Source organism: Zea mays, chromosome 1 (genome assembly GCF_902167145.1).
Source record: "Zea mays cultivar B73 chromosome 1, Zm-B73-REFERENCE-NAM-5.0, whole genome shotgun sequence".
Classification (NCBI taxonomy): Eukaryota; Viridiplantae; Streptophyta; class Magnoliopsida; order Poales; family Poaceae; genus Zea; species Zea mays.
The window spans coordinates 170828052-170847737 of record NC_050096.1 but is presented as its reverse complement, the minus strand read 5'-3'; the positions used below and the strand labels follow the sequence as shown (position 1 = coordinate 170847737).

General features: G+C 54.9%; 3 protein-coding genes and 1 non-coding gene across 6 annotated transcripts; 2 read left to right on the top strand and 2 right to left on the bottom strand.

Annotated features, from left to right (window-relative positions):
- Positions 1-77: 77 nt before the first annotated feature.
- LOC103640535 (BTB/POZ domain-containing protein At3g50780-like) lies at positions 78-3033 on the bottom strand. The gene is made up of 2 exons (NM_001327777.1): positions 2021-3033; positions 78-1883 (listed from the first exon to the last, which is right to left on the bottom strand). Exon 2 carries the CDS (start codon positions 1829-1831, stop codon positions 239-241), a length of 1593 nt encoding a protein of 530 aa, NP_001314706.1. The 5' UTR covers positions 1832-1883; positions 2021-3033; the 3' UTR covers positions 78-238.
- Positions 3034-3715: 682 nt separating this feature from the next.
- TRNAE-UUC (transfer RNA glutamic acid (anticodon UUC)) lies at positions 3716-3789 on the top strand. Its single transcript has one exon. It is a non-coding gene; the product is annotated as a tRNA-Glu (tRNA).
- A 150-nt stretch (positions 3790-3939) lies between these two features.
- On the bottom strand, positions 3940-7501 carry LOC109943460 (uncharacterized). Of its 2 annotated transcripts, none has more exons than XM_020546522.3 (8): positions 7025-7501; positions 6005-6087; positions 5799-5925; positions 5577-5690; positions 5295-5493; positions 4947-4992; positions 4571-4646; positions 3940-4453 (listed from the first exon to the last, which is right to left on the bottom strand). In XM_020546522.3, the coding sequence occupies exons 2-8, from the start codon at positions 6071-6073 to the stop codon at positions 4134-4136; spliced, it is 951 nt and encodes a 316-aa protein (XP_020402111.1). In that variant the 5' UTR covers positions 6074-6087; positions 7025-7501; the 3' UTR covers positions 3940-4133. The 2 variants fall into 2 exon arrangements, with proteins under 2 accessions (XP_020402111.1, XP_020402112.1); XM_020546523.3 differs by having other exon boundaries at positions 3958-4453; positions 5835-5925.
- A 9884-nt stretch (positions 7502-17385) lies between these two features.
- Positions 17386-19553, top strand: LOC109943461 (probable tetraacyldisaccharide 4'-kinase, mitochondrial). 2 transcript variants are annotated; one of them, XM_020546524.3, is made up of 4 exons: positions 17386-18165; positions 18421-18480; positions 18814-18894; positions 18985-19553. In XM_020546524.3, the coding sequence occupies exons 1-4, from the start codon at positions 18154-18156 to the stop codon at positions 19168-19170; spliced, it is 339 nt and encodes a 112-aa protein (XP_020402113.1). In that variant the 5' UTR covers positions 17386-18153; the 3' UTR covers positions 19171-19553. The 2 variants fall into 2 exon arrangements, 1 of the variants encoding a protein (XP_020402113.1); XR_004855385.1 differs by having other exon boundaries at positions 17440-18165; positions 18286-18480.
- The last annotated feature ends 133 nt before the right edge of the window (positions 19554-19686 follow it).

Sequence of the window (19686 nt, the reverse complement as noted above, 5' to 3'; positions counted from 1 at the left end):
CATTCAAGAATTCATTACTATCCGAGTAGACCCACCTAATGTTAATGCTGCTGAGAACAAAAACACACAGCCAAATTCTTGCCAACTTTCATGTCAGATGGACTAACGAAGACAATACACTCAACATTCAGAAAGGGTTTCTCCCAAACAATCTATGATCAACAGCTAAGCTAGTGCCGCTAGCATTTCAGGCTGAGCTTCTATCTGATCTGATGTCAAAATATCACCCGCGTCAGAATCAGCCTGACGAAGAACATGCATACGGCCTGACGAAAGTCCTCCTCCACCACACCTCGAACGCCCTCTGCAAATTCGGGCAATCGTCGCCGAGCTTCAAGAACCTGCCGAACCACGCCAGCAGCAAGGACCTCTGGTCCTCCAGCGGCAGCGTCAGGATCGTCTGCCCGATGCCGTCCTCCACGAGCCTCCTGTCGAACGCCGCCGGCCGGGATCCGCCGGCGCGCTGCAGCCACGCGTAGTCGTCGATGAGCGGCTGCAGCCAGACCTGGAGGAGCCGCAGGCGGGCGTCCCTAGGCGGGAGCATCTCCCCTCTCCCGACGCCGACGAACAGGCGCGCCGTGACGCGGCTCACAGCGTGGCGGGACGCCGCCGGCGCTCCGGCGTGCGACGCGGCCAGCTCGGCCTGGCCCGACCACAGCGCCACGAAGCCGTCGCAGGCGCGCTGGCTCGCCACCAGCATCTCCACCAGCCACACGAGGTTGTCGGCCTCCAGCGCGATCCGCCGCGCGACGGCGGCGGAGTACGCCGGCTCGGACGAAGCTTCCGCGAGCAGCCGCCGGAGCCGGTCCAGGCAGCCCCGGCACGAGCCGTACAACGTCTCGGAAGAGGAGATGCCCGGTGTTGGTGGTGATCCGTCGGCGCCGCCGCCGACGTGGCCGCGAGTGCTGTCTTTCAGGAGGCTCAAGACCAGGGCTTTCGTCTCGCGCCGGCCCCGCTCGTCGGTGCTCGCCAGCACCATCTCCGTTATGTGCGCGAACGTGTCGGCGGGCGGTCTCAGACAGCCGGAGTCGGAGGAGGCGACCCTCCTCAGCAGCGGGCTGACTCCGGCGCCGTCCGTGCACTGGAGACGGCGGACCGAGGACACGACGCGGCGCTCCTCCTCCTCCCCGGCCCACGGGACGGCCTCCAGGTAGTCGAGGCAGGACCTGACGCAGGCGGGGAAGCCGAGCGCGTCGGCGGCCTTCATGACGCGGAGCACGCGCGGGACGCTCTGCTTGAGCAGCCGGTGCTTGTTGGCCCCGTCGTCGCAGTACATGAGGCCGACCGTCTCCACGTAGATCTCCGCGTCCTCGCAGTCGTGGATCTCCACGCAGGGCTGGCCGTCGGCGGCGAGGCGCCGCGCGAAGAAGGCGCTGCTCTGGGCGAGCACGTCCCTGTGCACGCTCATGCTGACCGCGACGCCCTCCTTCCCGTACAGCACCACCGTCAGGTCGCTGGTCTCCGGCCGCCCGAACCCGACGCAGACCTTGTGCTGTGGTGGCGTGGCCGGCGCCGGAGCCTCGGCGGCCGCTTGGCTGTGGTGGTGGTCGGCCACGGCGGGCGCGGGGTCGTCGACGTCGTCGGTCACGGACGTCGCGGTCTGGACCGAGGGGGCTCTGGACGGAGGGGCCGAGGGGGTTTTAGGCGTCGGCGCCTGCTTGGCGTTGTGGTGGTGGTGGTGGTGCGGGTTCTTGAGCAGGCTCTTGTGCAGCGCGGCGGGGGACGGGCAGCACCAGAAGCCCTCCGGCGTGACGGCGATCGGCACGGTGCGCGGCCTCCCCGGCGCTGGCGATCCCCTCCTCTGCCGCTGCTGCCTCGATCCGTCCATCATCCTCCCCGTGCTGGCCGGAGCCCGGATTCACGTCCGACCCCGCCGGAAGAACCTGCGCGGGCGAGTGAGTGAACGGGTTGCAGGATCAGAGACACTCAAGAAGGAATTGAACAACCGCAACGTCGAAAGGTGGCAGGTCCATGATTGCATTGCATCGGAAAGAAGAAGAGTTCAGTCGAGCGAGAACACCTGCAAGACTCCTGCAATTGCTCACTTCTCGACAGCGACTTGCCGCTCAACGACCCAGACTGGCCGCGAAACGGACTCGCCGGCTCACCGCCCGAGCTGCTGGTCTACCAGTACCAGGCTACTAGAGTACTGTACTCTACTTTACCAAGAATTAGGATAGGAGTACATTCCGGTAGGTGAAGCTGTTTACTCCTTTGTATGCTTCAAAGGCGAGAGGCAGTGGTCAGTGGAGTGTAAAGTGGCGCAGAAGCGAGCTGCCATGCCATGCCCCAATTGCCCATGGCAGAGGAAGAAGTAGCAGGCTATCGTTGCCCCGAATCCAATGCCTGTTGTCCTTGCTGTTTGGGTGAAGAACCCAGAACCAGAGGCGAGCACGCGTGGGTCTTTGTGTGCGCACACTGTTCCAGGACGTTTACCAAGACGTACGTTGTGACTCGTGGACGAAAACGAATCGTCCTGCTCACCGAGTCACCATGGGGCATGCCGCCTGAAACTGAAAGCATGGGAGGTTGGGGAGAGCGGACGGAGACCGATCACCGACGCCATGGAAGAAGAAACATCTTTCTTGGGGCGTGTATACCGCGTACTCCTACATACAGCCAGAAACCTCAGAGGCCAAGAAAGAGCGCCCGTCGCTCAGCGTTCAGTGTGGAAATGGAAAAAAGATGTGGGAGCGTCAGCCTTCGCATGGAAAGCAGGTGGATAGAGGGAGGGAGCATGCGTGGGGCCACTGTCAGTACTCAGTAGTATAGTTAATCATCAGTCATCACATGAGGTTGCCGTTGGCCGTTGCAGTGCAGGCGGGGCAAGGGGCCATGGAGGTCCTGCGACTCAGCGAGGCCACCACAGCAGACAGCAAGGAGCACGGATGAACTACTACCACTACCAGCTACCACCAACCGCTGTGCTAGCTGTGCCGCCTGTGGCCCTGTGCAAGTGTGCATGGAGGAGGATCGTATCATTGAATCTGAGGAAATCTTGAACCGTGTCGAGCTAGCTCTCGCGTTGCCCTAGCCTGTCTGTCTGTCTGGCTTCCTTCCCAGTCGTTCGCCCCGGTGCAGGAGACCTCTCCTCTCCTCTTCGGCAGCGGCCACGCCCAGCTTGGGCTTCTCAACAGACCCAGACCATGCATGCGTGCTGTTTTGCCTTCTCTCTCGCTTTTCATTAGATAGAATAACAAGAACGAAAAAGCCAGTGAGGTTGTTCCTACCTCTCTCTCTCTCTCTCTCTCTCTCTCTCTCTCTCTCTCTCTCTCTCTCTCTCTCTCTCTCTCTCTCTCTCTCTCGCTTTTCATTAGATAGAATAACAAGAACGAAAAAGCCAGGGAGGCTGTTCCTTCCTCTCTCTCTCCTTTTTTTCCCTGAAAAGAAGCAGAAAAATAAATGAAAATTAAGGAAAGGGCGCATCGTGGTTCATGCCGTGCCTAGCTTCAACCATGGCACGGTAGTTTCAGCGCAGAGAAGGAGGTGAACCAGTGCACCTACCCACTTGCAAATTGCTTCTCTTTTTTTTTCTGGCTGATCTTCTTCTTCGGAGGAGCTCTACCAAACAAGACCCCACCACCTCTCGCAAAGTTGAGCTCTGGTGCGGACTCTGGCCGTTTCTAACAAAATACGGCATTGCATTTTCTATGCAGATGGGTCGTCTGGTTGAGATGAAACACAATTAGAATGAGTTAGGCATTTCATCAACGATTCCATTGTCGTCTAGTCCGGTTAGGATATCTGGCTTTCACCCAGACGACCCGGGTTCAAATCCCGGCAATGGAAATTTTTATCTTATTTCCCTATTTTTTGCGTTTTTTCATCACTGTCCATCTAATTTTTTTACTCTGGCACACTACCGTTTCAATGTACAGTTACTGCAGCCAGCGTTTTTTCTCGTCACTGTTCATGTACATTTTTACTCAAGGTCACCTCTTTTTTCTCTCCCCCGCATAGGCTGGCGAACTGGATTATTTCAATGTACAGTTACTGCAGCCAGTGTAGATGAACAGAAGGTCTGGCAACTAAAAAGGAGAGCCTAGTAAAGACGAGCGAGGATTACATCTCTCGGTGTTCTGATTACACGGTTATACGGCGGTAGTAAGAGTTTACAGACTTGTATATGTTCTTCACTCTAGCAGCAGTTCTAACTCGGCAAAGCCATCGTCGTCGTCGTCGAGGTCCTCGTGATCCTGTACTCCCGATTCATCATTGTCGACCGCCATGAGCTGATCGCCACAGGATCCATCCTTGTGACATTGAGCTCCTGATTCATCGTTGTCGACCGCCATGAGCTGGTCACCAGGGGATGAGGATAATCCAGTTCTCTCGTAGAACCCCTCCTTCTGGACATCCCATTCTTTGACGACTTCATCTATCTTGTCGCCCAACAGCCTCTCACTCTGAAGGAGGTGCTTAGCATCTTCAACTTCGACAGTTTGGCTTGCCTCTGTCCAGGTGATAGGGGCAAACAGATAGCAGTTGGATTAGGAATGGCGTTGTGTCCGGAGTCTTACGTAAAGGAGAAGGAAAATGCACATATCCCACAATGGCAATGGACAGGCACCTGCAAGGGCCAGTTCCTTTGCTTCTGCATACTCCTTTGACAATTTTTTGATGGTATCAAGCTCGAACTCAGCACCCTACAGGAAGATGAATAAATCAGTAACAGAAGCATACCCTGCGTAATGTTTGTAGTATATATAAAAAACAAAGGATTGGCAGGCTGCCTTTTTTATGATATATTTCCAACCCAAGACAGCATGATAATTCTTTAATAAGATCTTGTGAAAATAAGTCGCAAGCACAGGTCCACTTTACACAGCTTGTACTAAAACATAAACTATAAGGATCACGTTCTCGGATGTGTGCCAACCACGGCACCGTGTCCCCGCCATGCCAGCATGATAGTAGTAGAACTATAATAAAAGCATTGAACTTACCAAGTCCATGTGCATATATCTTTCTGCTTGGCTATTTGCAAATAACCTGCAAACATAGAGGTTACATGGAAAATATCAGCAGGCAACAGATTTAACCTTGTTTTTTTTTGTTGACCAAATTATAGCCTTGTTTTCAAAGCAAGAAACATGAGTAATAAACTGCACTTTGGAACAACATGCAAGGCTGTAGCAAGGCAAAGGAACTTAGTGAATATTAAAGAAAACACTCACATGAACATCATATTAAAGTAAACAGTAATGCTATATCTTATTTAGACATATATTGGTGCAATTTACTCAAAACAAAATACTAATGCTGAAGATCCCAGTAGCAAAAGTCAGACATACTTGTCACATGCAAATTTTACTTGCTTGTTCTGCAATGCGGTCAATTCCTCGACCTGCTTGTCCCCGTTGTCGTTGATCAAATTCATGTAGCCAAACAAAAACATGTCTTTATCCAGCATCCTTTTGACAAGTGCAGGCACGAGCTGCAGTCCATTTTGCTTCGCCATAACAACGATATCCTTCAGTTGCCTGCACTCCTCTGTTTCCAAAAGGAGAAAATATTTAATGTGTTAAAGAACAGTTCCAGCATGCACCAGATATTGGCTCAAATATGTGCCTTACCAAGAGACAAGTAAATCTTGAACTGCGGCTTGTATGGCTGGCACTCATACAGACAGTAAAGGCAGTATAGCCCAGCCAATCTTTGGTGCAGTGAACTTTGAGAAGTCAAATGACCTGGACACAAAATTAAGTGGAAAATAGTTCAGCTGTGACCACAAAAAGGATTATCGGTAAGTGTGGATTCAGTTCAGGAATATGCTCTTTCAGGAAGCCAGCACCTACCAATACAATGCAGAAAGAGGGACTGCATGAATAAACCTGAGTTTGTCTTAGGTCTGCCTTCATAGATATAAGAAAATTTCTTGCCCATCCATACTCGTTTGAATTCGAAGAGTGATGTACAGTTCTCCTACCAATCAGGAACACAGAGATGTTATCATTCATCTAAAGTTAATATGTGCACGCATGGAGAGAATTTGAAAAACTACCTTGGAATAATCAGCTATCAGCTCATCAATATCCAGCTTGAACAGATCAATATCTATATTTAAAGGCATGGCCAAGCCTCAAACTGTATAAGAAAACTAAAGTTCAGTCGATTGGAGATAAAAACAAGAAATCACCAACAACCAGCAGCGTGCAATGGAGATGTAAATAAATAAAGCAATTTTAACAACCACCAACCTAAGAGCGCCATGGTGACAACACTACGCAAAATCCTTGTGTTGACTAACTTAACATGGCAATAGTTGTTCAGTATCTGAACAAATGATGGACAGGGATCAGGGACCAATTGCTGGAGAATCACAAGGGAAGGACAGGAGGGGGCGCTGAACGCTGACAGAACTTATGCTATGAGCCTGTGGTGGCTTCCTGATGGATACCAAGGGATTAGCAGCACCCTACAGTAGAACACCCCACCCACAAGTTGTGTATCTAGGTGATGAACAGATACTCCCTAAGTGATGGACCCAGAAACGAGGCAAGGCTGCAAGGGGGCTGATAATTGAAGCCTAGAAATTTTACTGGTGATGCACTATAACCTATAATAGATATAACCAAGAACACTAACAGTGATATCAATTCAAAATGCTTAAAGAATATATAGAACGTTGTGGATAGGAAAATAACAAGAACATCTTATGACTAAAAGATCACATATTCACATGCCTTCATAATTTCACATAAGTTTGGTGACCATATATAATTCTACATTATTTTAAAAAAAACATAGTTCCACACAAAAGTGGTTTTAAGTGATAATGCACGAGGTGAAACGCAATCAGGTTTGTGACTGGGAGAAAATATCTGGGATTGCAGACATAGTTTTGTATGTCTAGCCCAATGCCTCAAACGTGAACATTAGTTCTGTCGCATTCGTCGAGTCCAAATAAAAACTAGACATTGGCACTTTGGCATTTTTTGAAGAGAATTTCAGAATGCGAATATACAGTGGATGGAAACTAGAAATCAATAAATAGTCCATTACTCACAAACCAGTCACTCACCGTGGTCGACGACGACCCTTGATCTGGTCCGTGCTATACAGCAAGCCCAAGTCAGTAGGGTGCGGGGGCGCGGGTGGCCGGCTGGGGCGACCCGCAGGTAACAGGGAGGGACACGCGCGGATCCACCGGTGAACTCGCTTCCTAGCCCGGGGGCCGGGGCCAAAGTCGCCGGTCGACGGGGAGGCGGGGCGCGGAGCAGACCAGAGCTTGGAGGAGCACCACACCAGTGCGCCGCTAGTCCGCCACGGAAGAGGAGAACAGAGGGTGGCTTGGTGTGGGCGCAAAGCCGAGGGGGCGCGGTTGCCGGACGTGGTCGAGATTTGGCTGCCGCTCCGCTCCAGAGTCGGAACTCAGAAGTGAGGCGGGCAAGAAAGGAGAATCGGCTTTCTATTTGGGCCTTTACGGGCCGTTTTTCAAAATCTGGCACTGGCAATATTTGAGGAAATCTTCCGGCCTAATAATTACAGTATACTATTAATTAAGCACTTTCTCTCTCTCTTTTCATCCTCCACGAGAGTAGCCATCCTCCACGAGAGTAGCCATTGCAGAGTTAGGTTGTCAGAGCACCTCCAACAGAAGGTGTAAAAGAACCCCAAAAGCATTTATCAGGCTAGGGGGCATTTTTATGCCCTCCAACATCATGTTTATCTTCTTCCCAAAAGCTTCACATCCCGAATCCGTGGCTCTCCCTCCAGCATATTTTCGTGAGCCAAATCCTTCCCCAATCGCTCTAGCGCGTGCTATTTCTGGCCCCCGCGCGCAGCTTTGTTGTTTCCAATAGCGGGAAGCGTCAGTGGTGGCGGGATATGCTCCAGCGGTGGAGGCGATGGGATACAGATGAGCGGAGGAGGCAGAGACGGAGGCGGCATCGACTTCCGACAGCGCGAGATGCTCTCTGCTCGCAGCACTACTCTGAATCGGCCAACACAATACATCGGTAGCTAGGTCCCCCATAGGCAGATGGCCGATAATGGAGAAATCGATCCAACTGCATCCTCCTTTGGAGACAGTGACGACCTCCCTACTTCGTTCGTCAATCCATCAAGTGGTATGCAATAGCACTGTATTTGTTCGCTAAAGATAAAAGTCTCGTATCTGACGAAAGTCTTGTGAGAATTCCTGACCAGTTCGTCAGCTCCATCTGTGTGACTAAATTGTCTTCAAAACATCTTGCTCATTGCATCCAAGACAATGATAAAGAAACCTGGCTAATCATTGGTTGATGAGCTGAACGGATTCTCTAAACGTTGTATTTTGGGCTAAACAAAAGAAATTTAAATTATGTTTCGTAGGAATAATATATTAAATCACATTTAACAAATTGATTTAGCAAAGTATCTAGAACTTCTCCCCCGGCCCTACTCCCCAACCTAGAGTAGCTAAGTGCGGAAGTAAAATCAACCCTTGTTCATACATGGGCTTTTCTGGTACGAAATGGGCCACTTCAAATAGGTTCATTGCTCCGGCCCAGAATACGATTAATCCGGCATGGGCTACATGAGCTCCAAGTAGTTTACCGACAAACAAAGGACTGTCCATATGATTCGTTGATCAACATTCATGTAATTGAAGAGAAACCGAGATGATTAAGCAGGGAATAAAGCAAGAAACTGGCAGCATAAATATTTGCTTAAAAAGAACTATATATTGACTTTGTTGGATCTCACTTTCTTTTCTTTGAAAAAAGGCAAGTCTAAATATATACACAAAACACATGTAGTCTTGTATAATTTTCAAGACATAACTTCTATCAATCATAGTATTGTATTTTCAGTGATCAGTCACCAATCTATATATTCTGGACAAGTACCACTTTGCTTCGCAGATAGTCAGTTGTGGTACAAGTGACATGCATACTCTTACAACAACAAGTATGTTCATCTAGAGTGATTGCAAATGACATTTATAGGCTTCAACAATTGGGGATGATATGAAAGTGTTCTTGCTGAGAGTCTGTTTTGTTTAGTGAAAGGAACTTTTGATCAGCTTGGGGTCAATATTTGTTTTTCTTTAATGCAATGAATTAAATTTCAGTTTGTCGTCAATTTGGGTTTTGTTGAGCGAAATGAACTGAATTTCAGTGTTTGTTTTCTAGTGTGCTAGACTGTTTGTTGTTCTTAAATAAAAATTATCGCCAAGTTTATCTCAGGCTGATAAGTGGCACTAGTACTAGACTGCTTTCTATATTTATTAATGAGGATTGCCAATAAGAATAAAACTTCGCTGTCCATGAATTGGTGGCTTGTTGTTCGAAATGAATGTAATGTAATGGATTGTGTCTTTCTTCAGCTGCAATTTTATTTGTAAATGGATTGGGTGTGACGCATGTACAGATTCATTTGTACAGGTCTGACTGTGCAGCAGCTTCTTTCTTCAGCTGGAACTTGTAACACGGATTTTTCTTCAGCTCCTCGCCGGCTGCTCCATGTGGCGGCACTGCTGAATAGCGCGAAACCTTGGTATTGGGTCCAATTACGTGAATCTGTGGCCCAAGTTGGCGATTTAAATATTTGAGGGATCGGTATTTAACATTCTGATGTGCGTTCATATTTTTTTTAGCATCATTTGTTTTTCAACAACCCTCAATACCAAGTTTTGGGGAACATTTTTTTATGATCTCTTAGAGTTGATCTTACAGATTTTCTTTAATTCTTCCAGACGAAGGGTCTTGACGCACTATTTTTCTCCCTCATCAGTCTTCTTGTCGGCGTTTCGACCCCGGGGGGTCTCTGGACCGACGAGTAAATTTGTCGCTGCGCGTCCCAGCCCAGATGGGTTGGCGCGAGATGGAACACAAGGGGGAAAATGCGGCTCGTGTTATCCCGCGCCAGGGGGTGTGCTCGTAGTAGGGGTTACAAGCGTTCGCGAGAGAGAGAGTGAGCCTGTTCGTCAGCTCGTTCCCCCGCGCGACCCTCCCGCATGAAGGCCCTGGACCTTCCTTTTATAGATACAAGGAGAGGGTCCAGGTGTACAATGGGGGGTGTAGTTAGGCGCTAACGTGTCTGGCAGAGAGGTGCCTGAGCCCTGTGTACATGCCAACGTGGCTGCTGGAGAGGTGCTAGAGCCCTGTATACGCAGTAACGTGGCCGTCGGAGAAGTGCCGGAGCCCTGTAGAAGCACAGTTGTCGGTGCTGCTGGGATCTTGCTGACGTCTCCTTGCTTCCGTAGGGGGGCTGAGAACCACCGTCGTCATGGACGCACGCGGGGAGCCATCATTACTTGTTACCGGGGCGAGCCAGATGGGACGCCGGTCTTGTTCCCCGTAGCCTGAGCTAGCTAGGGGTAGGGTAATGATGTATCCCCCATGGCACGGTCGGTCCGAGCCCAAGGTCGGGCGAGGCGGAGACTTCTCCTGAGGTCGAGGTCGGGGTCGGGCGAGGACGCGATTCCTCCTGAGGCCGAGGTTTAGGCCGAGCCCTGGGGTCGGGCAAGGCGGAGACCACCTTCTGAGGCCGAGCCCTGGGGTCGGGCGAGGCGGAGACCTACTCCCGAGGCCGAGGCCTAAGGTCGGGCGAGGCGGAGCTTCCTGTTGCGCCTGAGGCTGAACTTGCTGTTGTCAGCCTTGCCCGGGTGACTGGCACAGCAGTCGGAGCGGGGTGAGCGGCGCTGTTTTCCTGTCAGGTCGGTCAGCGAAAGGGCGAAGTGACTGCGGTCACTTCGACCTTGCCGACTGAGGCGCGCATGTCAGGATAAGGTGTCAGGCGATCCTCACATTGAATGCGCCTGCGATACGGTCGGTTGGAGAGGTGATTTGGCCAAGGTTGCTTCTCGACGAAGCCTGCCCGAGTTGGGCCTCGGGCGTGCCGAGGGTGCGCCCACTGCCTGAGGAGGCCCTCGGGCGAGACGTAACTTCGTCCGGGACTACAGTTCTCGCCCGAGGCTGGGCTTGGGCGAGGCGAGATTGCGCCCCTTGGGTAGACAAAGCCTTGACCTGAATCGTGCCCATCTGCAGCTTGTGCTGATGGTGGTTACCAGCCGTGTTTAGGAGTGTTGGGGGTACCCTAATTACGGTACCCGACATTAGCCCCCGAGCCTCGAAGGGAGTGTTGGTACTCGCTTGGAGGCTTTGCCGCACTTTTTTTTTTGCGAGGGGACCGACCTTTCTCGGTTATACTTTGTTCCGGTGGGTGCGCACGATCGCACCCGCCAGGTGTAGCCCCGAGGCCTTGGAGGAGTGGTTTGACTCCTCTGAGGTCTTAATGCCTTTCGTGATGCCCTGGCTGGTCTGGTTGTTCCCTCATGCGGCCTGGCCGTAGCCCGGGTGCATGGTCAGGTTTCGAGTTTTTAGGCTGGTTTGTTGACGCTGTCAACGGTTTGGCCGTAGTCGGGTTTGCGAGAGCAGCCCCCGAGCCTCTGCACGGAGCGAGAGGACGATCAAGGACTGTCTTGACTTTTATTATACGCCCCTTCATCGCCTTTCTGCAAGGAGGAAGGGGGGAAAGCGCCATGTTGCCCTCGGAGGGCGCCGAACATGGTGTCTCTAGTGAGTTGCTAACGGGTGATCCAAGTGGACGCCCGTGCCCCGTTCGATAAGGGTCGGCTAGTGGCCTAGAGGCGCGCTCCAAAAGTACCTGCAGGTGATTTGCCAGACCCGGACCCGTTCGATAGGGTCCGAGGGCTCGATGCCTCCCTCTGGTGGGATTCCGTTACAAAATCGCTCCTGCTGGTCTCAGAAATGTCCTAGGGTACCTCGGGAGCGTAGCCCGAGCCTCGGCCATGTAACGGACGTACCCAGAGTCATCCCTCGCTCTGCGTGCTCTGGGGCGACTGTCGAACCCTTCCGAGGTGCCAACCTTCGAACCCCTGATCAGTAGTGGGCGCGGAGCCCGAGTGCTCTAGGGCGGCTGTCGAACCCTTTCGAGGGGCTAGCCTTCGAACCTCTGATCAGTAATGAGCTTGAAGCCCGAGTGCTCTGGGGCGGCTGTCGAACCCTTCCGAGGGGCCAGCCTTCGAACCCCTGATCAGTAGGAGGGCTCGGGGCCCGCTTCCTTCGTGGAGAAGGATCCCTTTCGAAATATCCTATTTCCCGGTCCCTGTAGCAAGAGAGAGAAAGGGGAAGAGGAAAAGGATATGAATTAAAACGGTGTGGCACACCTTTTTTGACGCGGTCATCATGGCGGAGGTGAAACGACGCCCGCTTCGCCTGCCAAAGGTGTCGCTTGCCCTGCCGAGGAGTTAATGCGACGGGACGGGCGGTTCGCTGGGCGGCCGTTGCGCGTGCTCGAGTTGTTCGAGGAACGGAACACGGGCGTGTCGTCTTCACGCCGTGGGAGAGGGCTCCCCTGCCGCTCCAGGAGGGGACGCGAGCCTGCAGGCGATTTGACCGCTGCTTCCGCTCGTCTGCTGCCGCCATTACTATCGGTCCACTTTTGGCCATATCAACCGTCGCGCCTCCTCCCACGGCTGACTGGCCCATGATCGTTGTGCTCGATTGGCACTGTTGGACATGCGCAGGGTTGCCTCGAGTCGCGACACCGGTTCCGCAGTCGAGAAGGCGCGGCATTGGCGCAAGTGGCGGTGCGGTTTCTTGCACGTAGTAACCGGTGCGCCGGTTACATGACGTGTGGACAGGCGTGGAGCAGGGCTTGCAGTCAGACATGCCAGCCCGCTCCAGGATGTCGATGGCGTACTGGCGCTGGTGGAGGAAGAGACCCTGGGGCCGACGTTCGGCGGTGACGCCGAGGAAGTGGTGGAGGGGCCCCAGGTCCTTCATCGCGAACTCCCGCTGAAGGGCGACGATCGTGCGCTGAAGGAGGTCGGCGGTGGATGCCGTGAGCACAATGTCGTCGACGTAGAGCAGGAGGTAGACGGTGTCGTCGCCGCGCCGGTAGATGAACAGGGACGTGTCCGACTTGGCCTCGACGAAGCCGACAGAGGCCAGGTAGGAGGCGAAGCGGCTGTACCAAGCCCGTGGCGCCTGCTTGAGGCCGTACAGGGATCGGTTCAGCCGGCAAACCAGGTCCGGACGGTCAGCGTCGACGAAGCCGGTGGGTTGGCTGCAGTAGACAGTCTCCGTCAGAGTGCCATGGAGGAAGGCATTCTTGACATCGAGCTGATGGATCGCCCAGTCGCGGGAGAGGGCGAGGGAGAGGACGGCGCGAACAGTGGCGAACTTGACGACAGGGCTGAAGGTCTCGTCGTAGTCCACTCCGGGGCGCTGGGTGAAGCCCCGAAGGACCCAACGGGCCTTGTAGCGGTCGAGGGAGCCGTCTGAGGTTAGCTTGTGGCGAAATAGCCACTTGCCGGTGACCACGTTGGTGTCTGGTGGACGCGGCACCAGGTCCCAAGTGTGGTTGGCCAAGAGGGCCGCGTACTCCTCCTCCATAGCGCGACGCCAGTGTGGGTCGGCGAGGGCAGTGCGAACGGAGGAGGGTACCGGGGAAGCGTCGGGTGGAGTGCTGGTCGTAGTGGCTGCCAGGATGAGCCGGTCGACGGGGCGAAGAACGCCAGCAGCGCGTCGAGTCACCATCGGGTGGACGTGCCCGGGGTCGCGATGGATGGCGATCGGGTGGTATACGGATGACTCGGAGTGAGCCACCGGAACGTCGGGAGCGGCAGGAGGGGCCGACTCACGGCGGTGATAGACGACGGCGGGGTCGGCGAAGCGGGCCGCGCTCGTCGATGGGCACGCGTCGGGGGGTGCCGAGGTAGTGGCGTGGCCGCGGCGATGGTAGACGAGGGCGGGGTTGGTGAATCGGGCCGGAGTCGACGGGGCCGCGCGTGGCGCAGGCGGGGTCGACGGGGCCGCGCGTGGCGCAGGCGGGGTCGACGGGGCCGCGCGTGGCGCAGGCGGGATCGCCGGGGCCGTGCGTGGTGCAGGCAGGACCGACGGGGCCGCGCGTGGCGCAGGCGGGGTCGACGGGGCCGCGCGTGGCGCAGGCGGGGTCGACGGGGCCGCGCGTGGCGCAGGCGGGGTCGACGGGGCCGCGCGGGGCGTGGAAGAGGTTGTGGGGGCCGCACGAGGAGCAGGTAACGGCGCAAGACGGGGAGCCGAAGGTGGGGGAGGAATCGGATCGGACTCGAGGAGGGAGTCAAGATCGGTGGGTGGGGTGGAGCCAGCAAGGGGAAACACATCTTCGTCAAAGACGACATGACGAGAGATGATGATGCGGTGAGAGGTGAGGTCCAGACACCGGTACCCCTTGTGGTCAGGGGAGTAGCCAAGGAATAGACAGCGGGTGGAGCGAGGAGAAAGCTTATGTGGAGCGGTAGCGGAAGTGTTAGGGTAGCAGGCACAGCCGAACACGCGAAGGTGGTCATAGGAAGGGGCTGTGCCGTAAAGGGCGAAGTGGGGGGTAGGGTGGCGTACCGCCTTCGAGGGAAGACGGTTGAGGAGGTGGGTGGCAGTATGCAGGGCCTCTGCCCAGTAGCTGGCAGGGAGAGACGCCTGGAAGAGGAGACAACGGAGCATATTAGTGGTGGTGCGGATCATGCGTTCGGCTCGGCCGTTCTGGGCAGAAGTGTAGGGGCACGAGAGACGCAACTGGACGCCATGAGTGAGGAAGAAGGAGCGAGAGGCGTTGTTATCGAACTCGCGGCCATTGTCACACTGCAGAGCACGGACCGGGCGACGAAACTGAGTGGAGACCCAGGTGAAGAAATGTGTGAGGGTGGTGAATGTGTCCGACTTCAACCGAAGCGGGAAGGTCCAGAGAAAATGGGAAAAATCATCCAAAATCACCAGATAATATTTATAACCAGAAAGACTGAGTACAGGGGAGGTCCAAAGGTCACAATGAACCAGATCAAAAGCCCGCTCAGCCCGAGAAGAAGAAGTAGTAAATGGGAGACGAGTATGTCGGCCTAACTGACAAGCATGACAGAGACCCTCAAAATGTCCCCTACTACATGAAAGATCGAGACTACTGGTAATCTTGGTCATGACGTCGGGTCCAGGATGGCCGAGACGTCGATGCCATGTGGTGGAGGAGGTGGTGGAGACCAAGGCAGGAGGTGGAGACACGCCGGCGGTGGAGGGCTGGAGCGTGTAGAGAGGCCCCGAGCTGTCACAGCGGGCGAGAAGGGTCCTGGTGGCCAGATCCTTCACAGAAAAACCAGAGGGGTCAAACTCAATGGAACAGGAGTTGTCAGTAGTGAATCGACGAACAGAGAGAAGATTGTGGGTGATGTGGGGAGCTACGAGAACATCGTTGAGGTAAAACGGCCCAGGGAGAACCGAGGCACCTACTGAGGTGACTGGCAGAGTGGAACCGTTTCCAACGACGATCGAGGATGGGTGAGAGGGGAGTGGGGGATGAGAGCGAGAAAGCGTGCCTGCCGTGGGGGTGGTGTGGTACGAGGCACCGGAGTCGATCACCCAGTCGGAGGGGGGTGGGGTCATCGCCATGGTGCTGAAGGCAGCGGCGAGGGAGGTGCTGTCCCAACCACCAGCCGGCGGGGACCAAGGCGGCGAGGTGTGGGTCCCCGGGGGCGGGAGCGCGGGCGGAGCCTGGGGCACGACGGGAACACCATAAGGAGGTGCGCCGTAGTGGGGTGTAGTCAGGAGGGCAGGCGCCGGAGGACGGGGGGTACTCGGTGCCTGGCCTGGCCACATGGCGATGGTCCCGGTCCAGGGGTTGTAGAAGGACGGCCACGCGTGGCCGCCACCCCGGCCGGAGGGACCACCACGAGAGGAGCCGCCGCTCCCACGGCCGCCCTTGCGGGAGCGACGACCCCCGTCGGTCGTGGAAGTCGGACGAGGGGCCGCCGGGACGGCAGGTGGGGGGCGGGTGGGAGCCCCGGTCGACGGAGGACGGGTGGCCTGGCCCCCTGAAGGCGGCTGACCACTGGTGGGAGCGCTGTAGAGGGCCGAGGCAGGAGTGGGTGCCTCATTCGCCATGGTGAGCTCCTCGAGGAGAAGCTCGTTACGCACGGCGTGGAAGGTGGGGAAGGGCACGCTCCTCTTGATGAGAGCCTTCAGGTGGCCGTAGCGGGGGCTGAGGCCACGCAGGAGGTTCAGCACCAGGGTACGATCGGCAACGGGCTCGCCGAGATCGCGGAGAGAGTCAGCCAGGCCCTTCATCTGGCGGCAGTACTCGCCCACGGAGAGGTCCCCCTGAGAGAACAGGTGAAACTGGGCGTCGAGGTGGAGTGCCCGCGCGTCCCGATTCCCGAGGAACTGGTCCTCGAGAGCGAGCCACGCCTGACGAGCCGTGTCCGCCTGGTCGCGGATGATGTCCTGTAGCTCAACGGTGATGGTGCCGTGGAGCCACGAGAGGACGACACTGTCCATGAGGCACCAGGAGGGAGTCGGCGGAGCGTCGAGGTCGTCGAGGACGTGCTCGGCGAGGGTATACCGCCGCAGAGTGAGGAGGACCTGTCCTCGCCAACGGGGGTAGTGGGAGGACGCCGGGTCCAACACCACGGACACGAGGGCCCGGATGTTGTGAAGTCCGGCGGCTTGAGCGTGGAGAGCACCGATGTGGTCGACGTCGAGGCCAGTGGCGGGGATGGCCGCAGGAATCGCCGGGGGGTCCTCACGAGCGACCGGCGGGCGGCCGAGGAGGAGGCGCTGCGCGGTGGCCATCTGGGTGGTCAGAGCGGCGCCCAGGGCACGTTCGTGCTCCAGGGCGAGGGACGTGGCACGCTCACGCTCCCGCGAGGCAGCCACAGCGGCCTGGATCGTAGCGAGGGCGGCGACGAGTGCGGGGTTGTGCTCGGCGGGTGCCGGTATGGTGGGAAACCCCGGCGGAGAGCCACGGCGCAGGGCCATGGGAGTGGCATCACGGAGGGGCCCGAGGCCGTCGATGTATGGGGCACGGCCACCAGCGGGCTCGCTGCAGGGGGCAGTGAGACCGGGCAGGGGAGGTCCGACGGCCGAGGGAGAGGCAAGGCCGGCGTGCAGGGATCCGGCGTCGCTCAGAGGGGCGGCGGTGAAGGCCAGCCGAGTGGCTCCGGCGGCCAGGCCTGCGCCAGCAGGGACGGCGGCCCGGCGGGTGGCCCCGGCGGCCAGGCCCGCGCCGGGCGCAGCAGCGGCGGCCGGATCCGCGCTGGGAGCGACGACGGCGGCGGGATCCGCGCAGGGGAGGCGGCCGGCGTCCATGGAGCAGCAGGTCGGGGGGGGGGGCGCGGATCCGGCGAAGGGAAGCGACGCGGTCCGCACGGCAGCTCTCCCGACCACAAGGGAGCGTCGCCGATGAAGACGAAGTAGCGGTCCTCGGACGGGAACCTGGCGGCGCGGAGCAGGAAGAAGACGACGAGGAGCTGCCCGTGGACGTCCCCGACGACGACGACGGCCTGGCCGGGGCGCGGGTCGACGCGGACGAGGTGGGCACGTGGTGCAGGATGGCGGCGGCGTCCAGGACCGGGCGCTGGACCAGCGCGGGCGGGAGCACCGCCGGGACGGAGCAGAGGGAAGAGAGGGAGGGAGGGGTGGGGGGTGGTGCCGGCGGCGGGTGGAGGTTGGGGCTGGCCGGCGGCGGCGGCAGGGAGGGAAGACCCCCCTGGCGGCGGCGGCTGAGGGAGCCCCTGGCGGCTGAGAGGAAAAAGAGACCTAACCTAGACTGAAGATACCATGTTAGAATAGGAACCCATACCCTAATCAGGGGTTGGGAGTGGTATTAAATAGGGAGAGTAACTGGGCCAAGGCCCATTACACAGGGGTATAATGGACATTACACAGGGAATAGCACAAACCCTAGACGGGTAGTCTAACAGCATTGATGATATGATGCAACAACATGGAGTAAGTTGTCAGGACAATGTCATCAACATGAAGGAGCAAGTAAGCCTTGTTGTAATCTCAACTATAGATGAACAACGAAGTGCCATACCGAGCCTCAACAAAGCCGATGGACTAGACATTATGTGGCGTATCAAACACAGTTTGAGAGCATAGGGGGACTTCGTGAGCCGGCAGATGTAGTCGGGGTGAGCTAGATCAACGAAACCTTGTGGATGGGAGTACACCATCTTAGACAGGGTGCCACGAAGAAAGATATTCTTCACATCAAGCTTGGAGCCGGACGGCATCTTCCGCGCGTTGCTTGGCAGCACTGCAGCAGGCCAGCAGCTTCCTGCTTGGAGGTAGAGGTGGCGGTGAGCTTCGAGTCGGAGGAAGGCATAATGGCTGCTGCTGCCGTAGGAGCAAAAGCAGTATATGTCAAAGGACCGAGAAGGCGATAGATACCATGTTAGAGAAGGTATGCCATGTAAATTATAGTTGTAATATATTGAGCCCCATGAGCTGATTATATACAGTGCATAGGACTAACACTATGTTAGTAGATAATACGGTACAATTCATATCTACGTATATGCAGCACTGGGTAGTTTTGAGTAGTCTGAGCGGCAAGAAAAGAGCCTAGCCCAACTACAGCTACAAGGCCCAATAAGGTTGTACGGCTAGCTTTAACACTATCCTTGTTCAATTGTAACATCCATCCTTGCTGCTGCAGATTGGTCCACTCAAAATCGCCAGGTTGGATTTCAGTGACCATCATTTCTTCAGTGCTCATGTAAGTGCAGCCATCTCTTTTTATTTTTCTCACCACTGCTAAATTCTGCACGAACAAATCAAGACGCCTAACAAGTCATGAATCAGAAACCACACCGATATGCGATACGATACGGCGATACGTAGTCCAGCATGTACATGAAACCTGTGCACTGCCTAATTCTCTGCAAAATATATGAACCACTACTCGCAACAATGCAGCCAGCTACTTCTGTTCTCTGCTAAAGCAACATAATACTCGTAGTTTATGTGGTTGTGTATTTGATTAGGGGTGACTATTTTCCATTCACCATGTGATGGTTGCCTTCCTCTTATTCTTGTTTACCTCCAATAGGACCTAGAGAAAATTCAAGAAACAGCGAGGAATCTCATGGACGAGCACAGCAAAGATACCATAGTCTTAGTTACTGAGAAGGTAGCGCCTTTTGGGTCCTTAATGTCTAATCTTTTGCGTGGTCATCCATTGTAATTGTAATTCCAAACTGCCCTTTGTTTGGGCATGCAGGATTATGACCGTGATCCAGAGGCCCTCAAGACACTGGACGCAAACGTTTGGGTGCTGTCTTCTTCACTGCAGATTATGCATCACAGCAAACAAGGAGAAGATGAATTCATGAGGAAAGTCAATGAGATTATCACAGTTACCTGGTGTGCGAAGTCACATGCAGCGGACCGGGCCACGGGTTGCTGAGGGTGTGGTTTGATATGGTTGTACCTGAAAGCAACCGGTAGTGAAACATTTTTGCCTGGAGATATGAACATTAGCATGCAGGATAGAGTTTTTCCTTGCAGCTGTGGGGTTGTTTGGGTTTATGGATTAATGTTTAGTCTATCTATTTTATTCCTATTTTAGTTCATAAATTGCTAAACACGAAAACTAAAATAGAGTTTTAGTTTCTGTATTGGGCAAACTAGAGACTAAAAATAAATAAAATAGAGGGACTAAAAATTAGTCCCTAAACCCCAAACAACCCCAGTCAAACCTACAAGATTTAGGATGTGTTTGTTTCCCTTCTAGATTATATAAGTTGGACGATGCTGGAAAGATAGGAGACTAAAGGCCGGTTTGGTTCACTGCCTAACTTATATATTTTGTCTAACTTTTCTGTCTAAATTAGTTGATTGACTAAACTTAGGTAAAATATGACATATTTAGCTATGAACCAAACATACCATACAATATCACTTTGATACTATAAATAAGCTG

Coding starts and splice junctions, on each gene's coding strand:
- LOC103640535 (NM_001327777.1), bottom strand. CDS start 1,831: ATGATGGACGGATCGAGGCAGCAGCGGCAGAGGAGGGGATCGCCAGCG.
- LOC109943460 (XM_020546522.3), bottom strand. CDS start 6,073: ATGCCTTTAAATATAGATATTGATCTGTTCAAGCTGGATATTGATGAG. Junction 5,691..5,798: donor CCTCTTTCTGCATTGTATTG/GTAGGTGCTGGC, acceptor TTTTGTGTCCAG/GTCATTTGACTTCTCAAAGT. Junction 4,647..4,946: donor GATATATGCACATGGACTTG/GTAAGTTCAATG, acceptor ATCTTCCTGTAG/GGTGCTGAGTTCGAGCTTGA.
- LOC109943461 (XM_020546524.3), top strand. Junction 18,481..18,813: donor ATCATTTCTTCAGTGCTCAT/GTAAGTGCAGCC, acceptor TACCTCCAATAG/GACCTAGAGAAAATTCAAGA. Junction 18,895..18,984: donor TAGTCTTAGTTACTGAGAAG/GTAGCGCCTTTT, acceptor TTGGGCATGCAG/GATTATGACCGTGATCCAGA.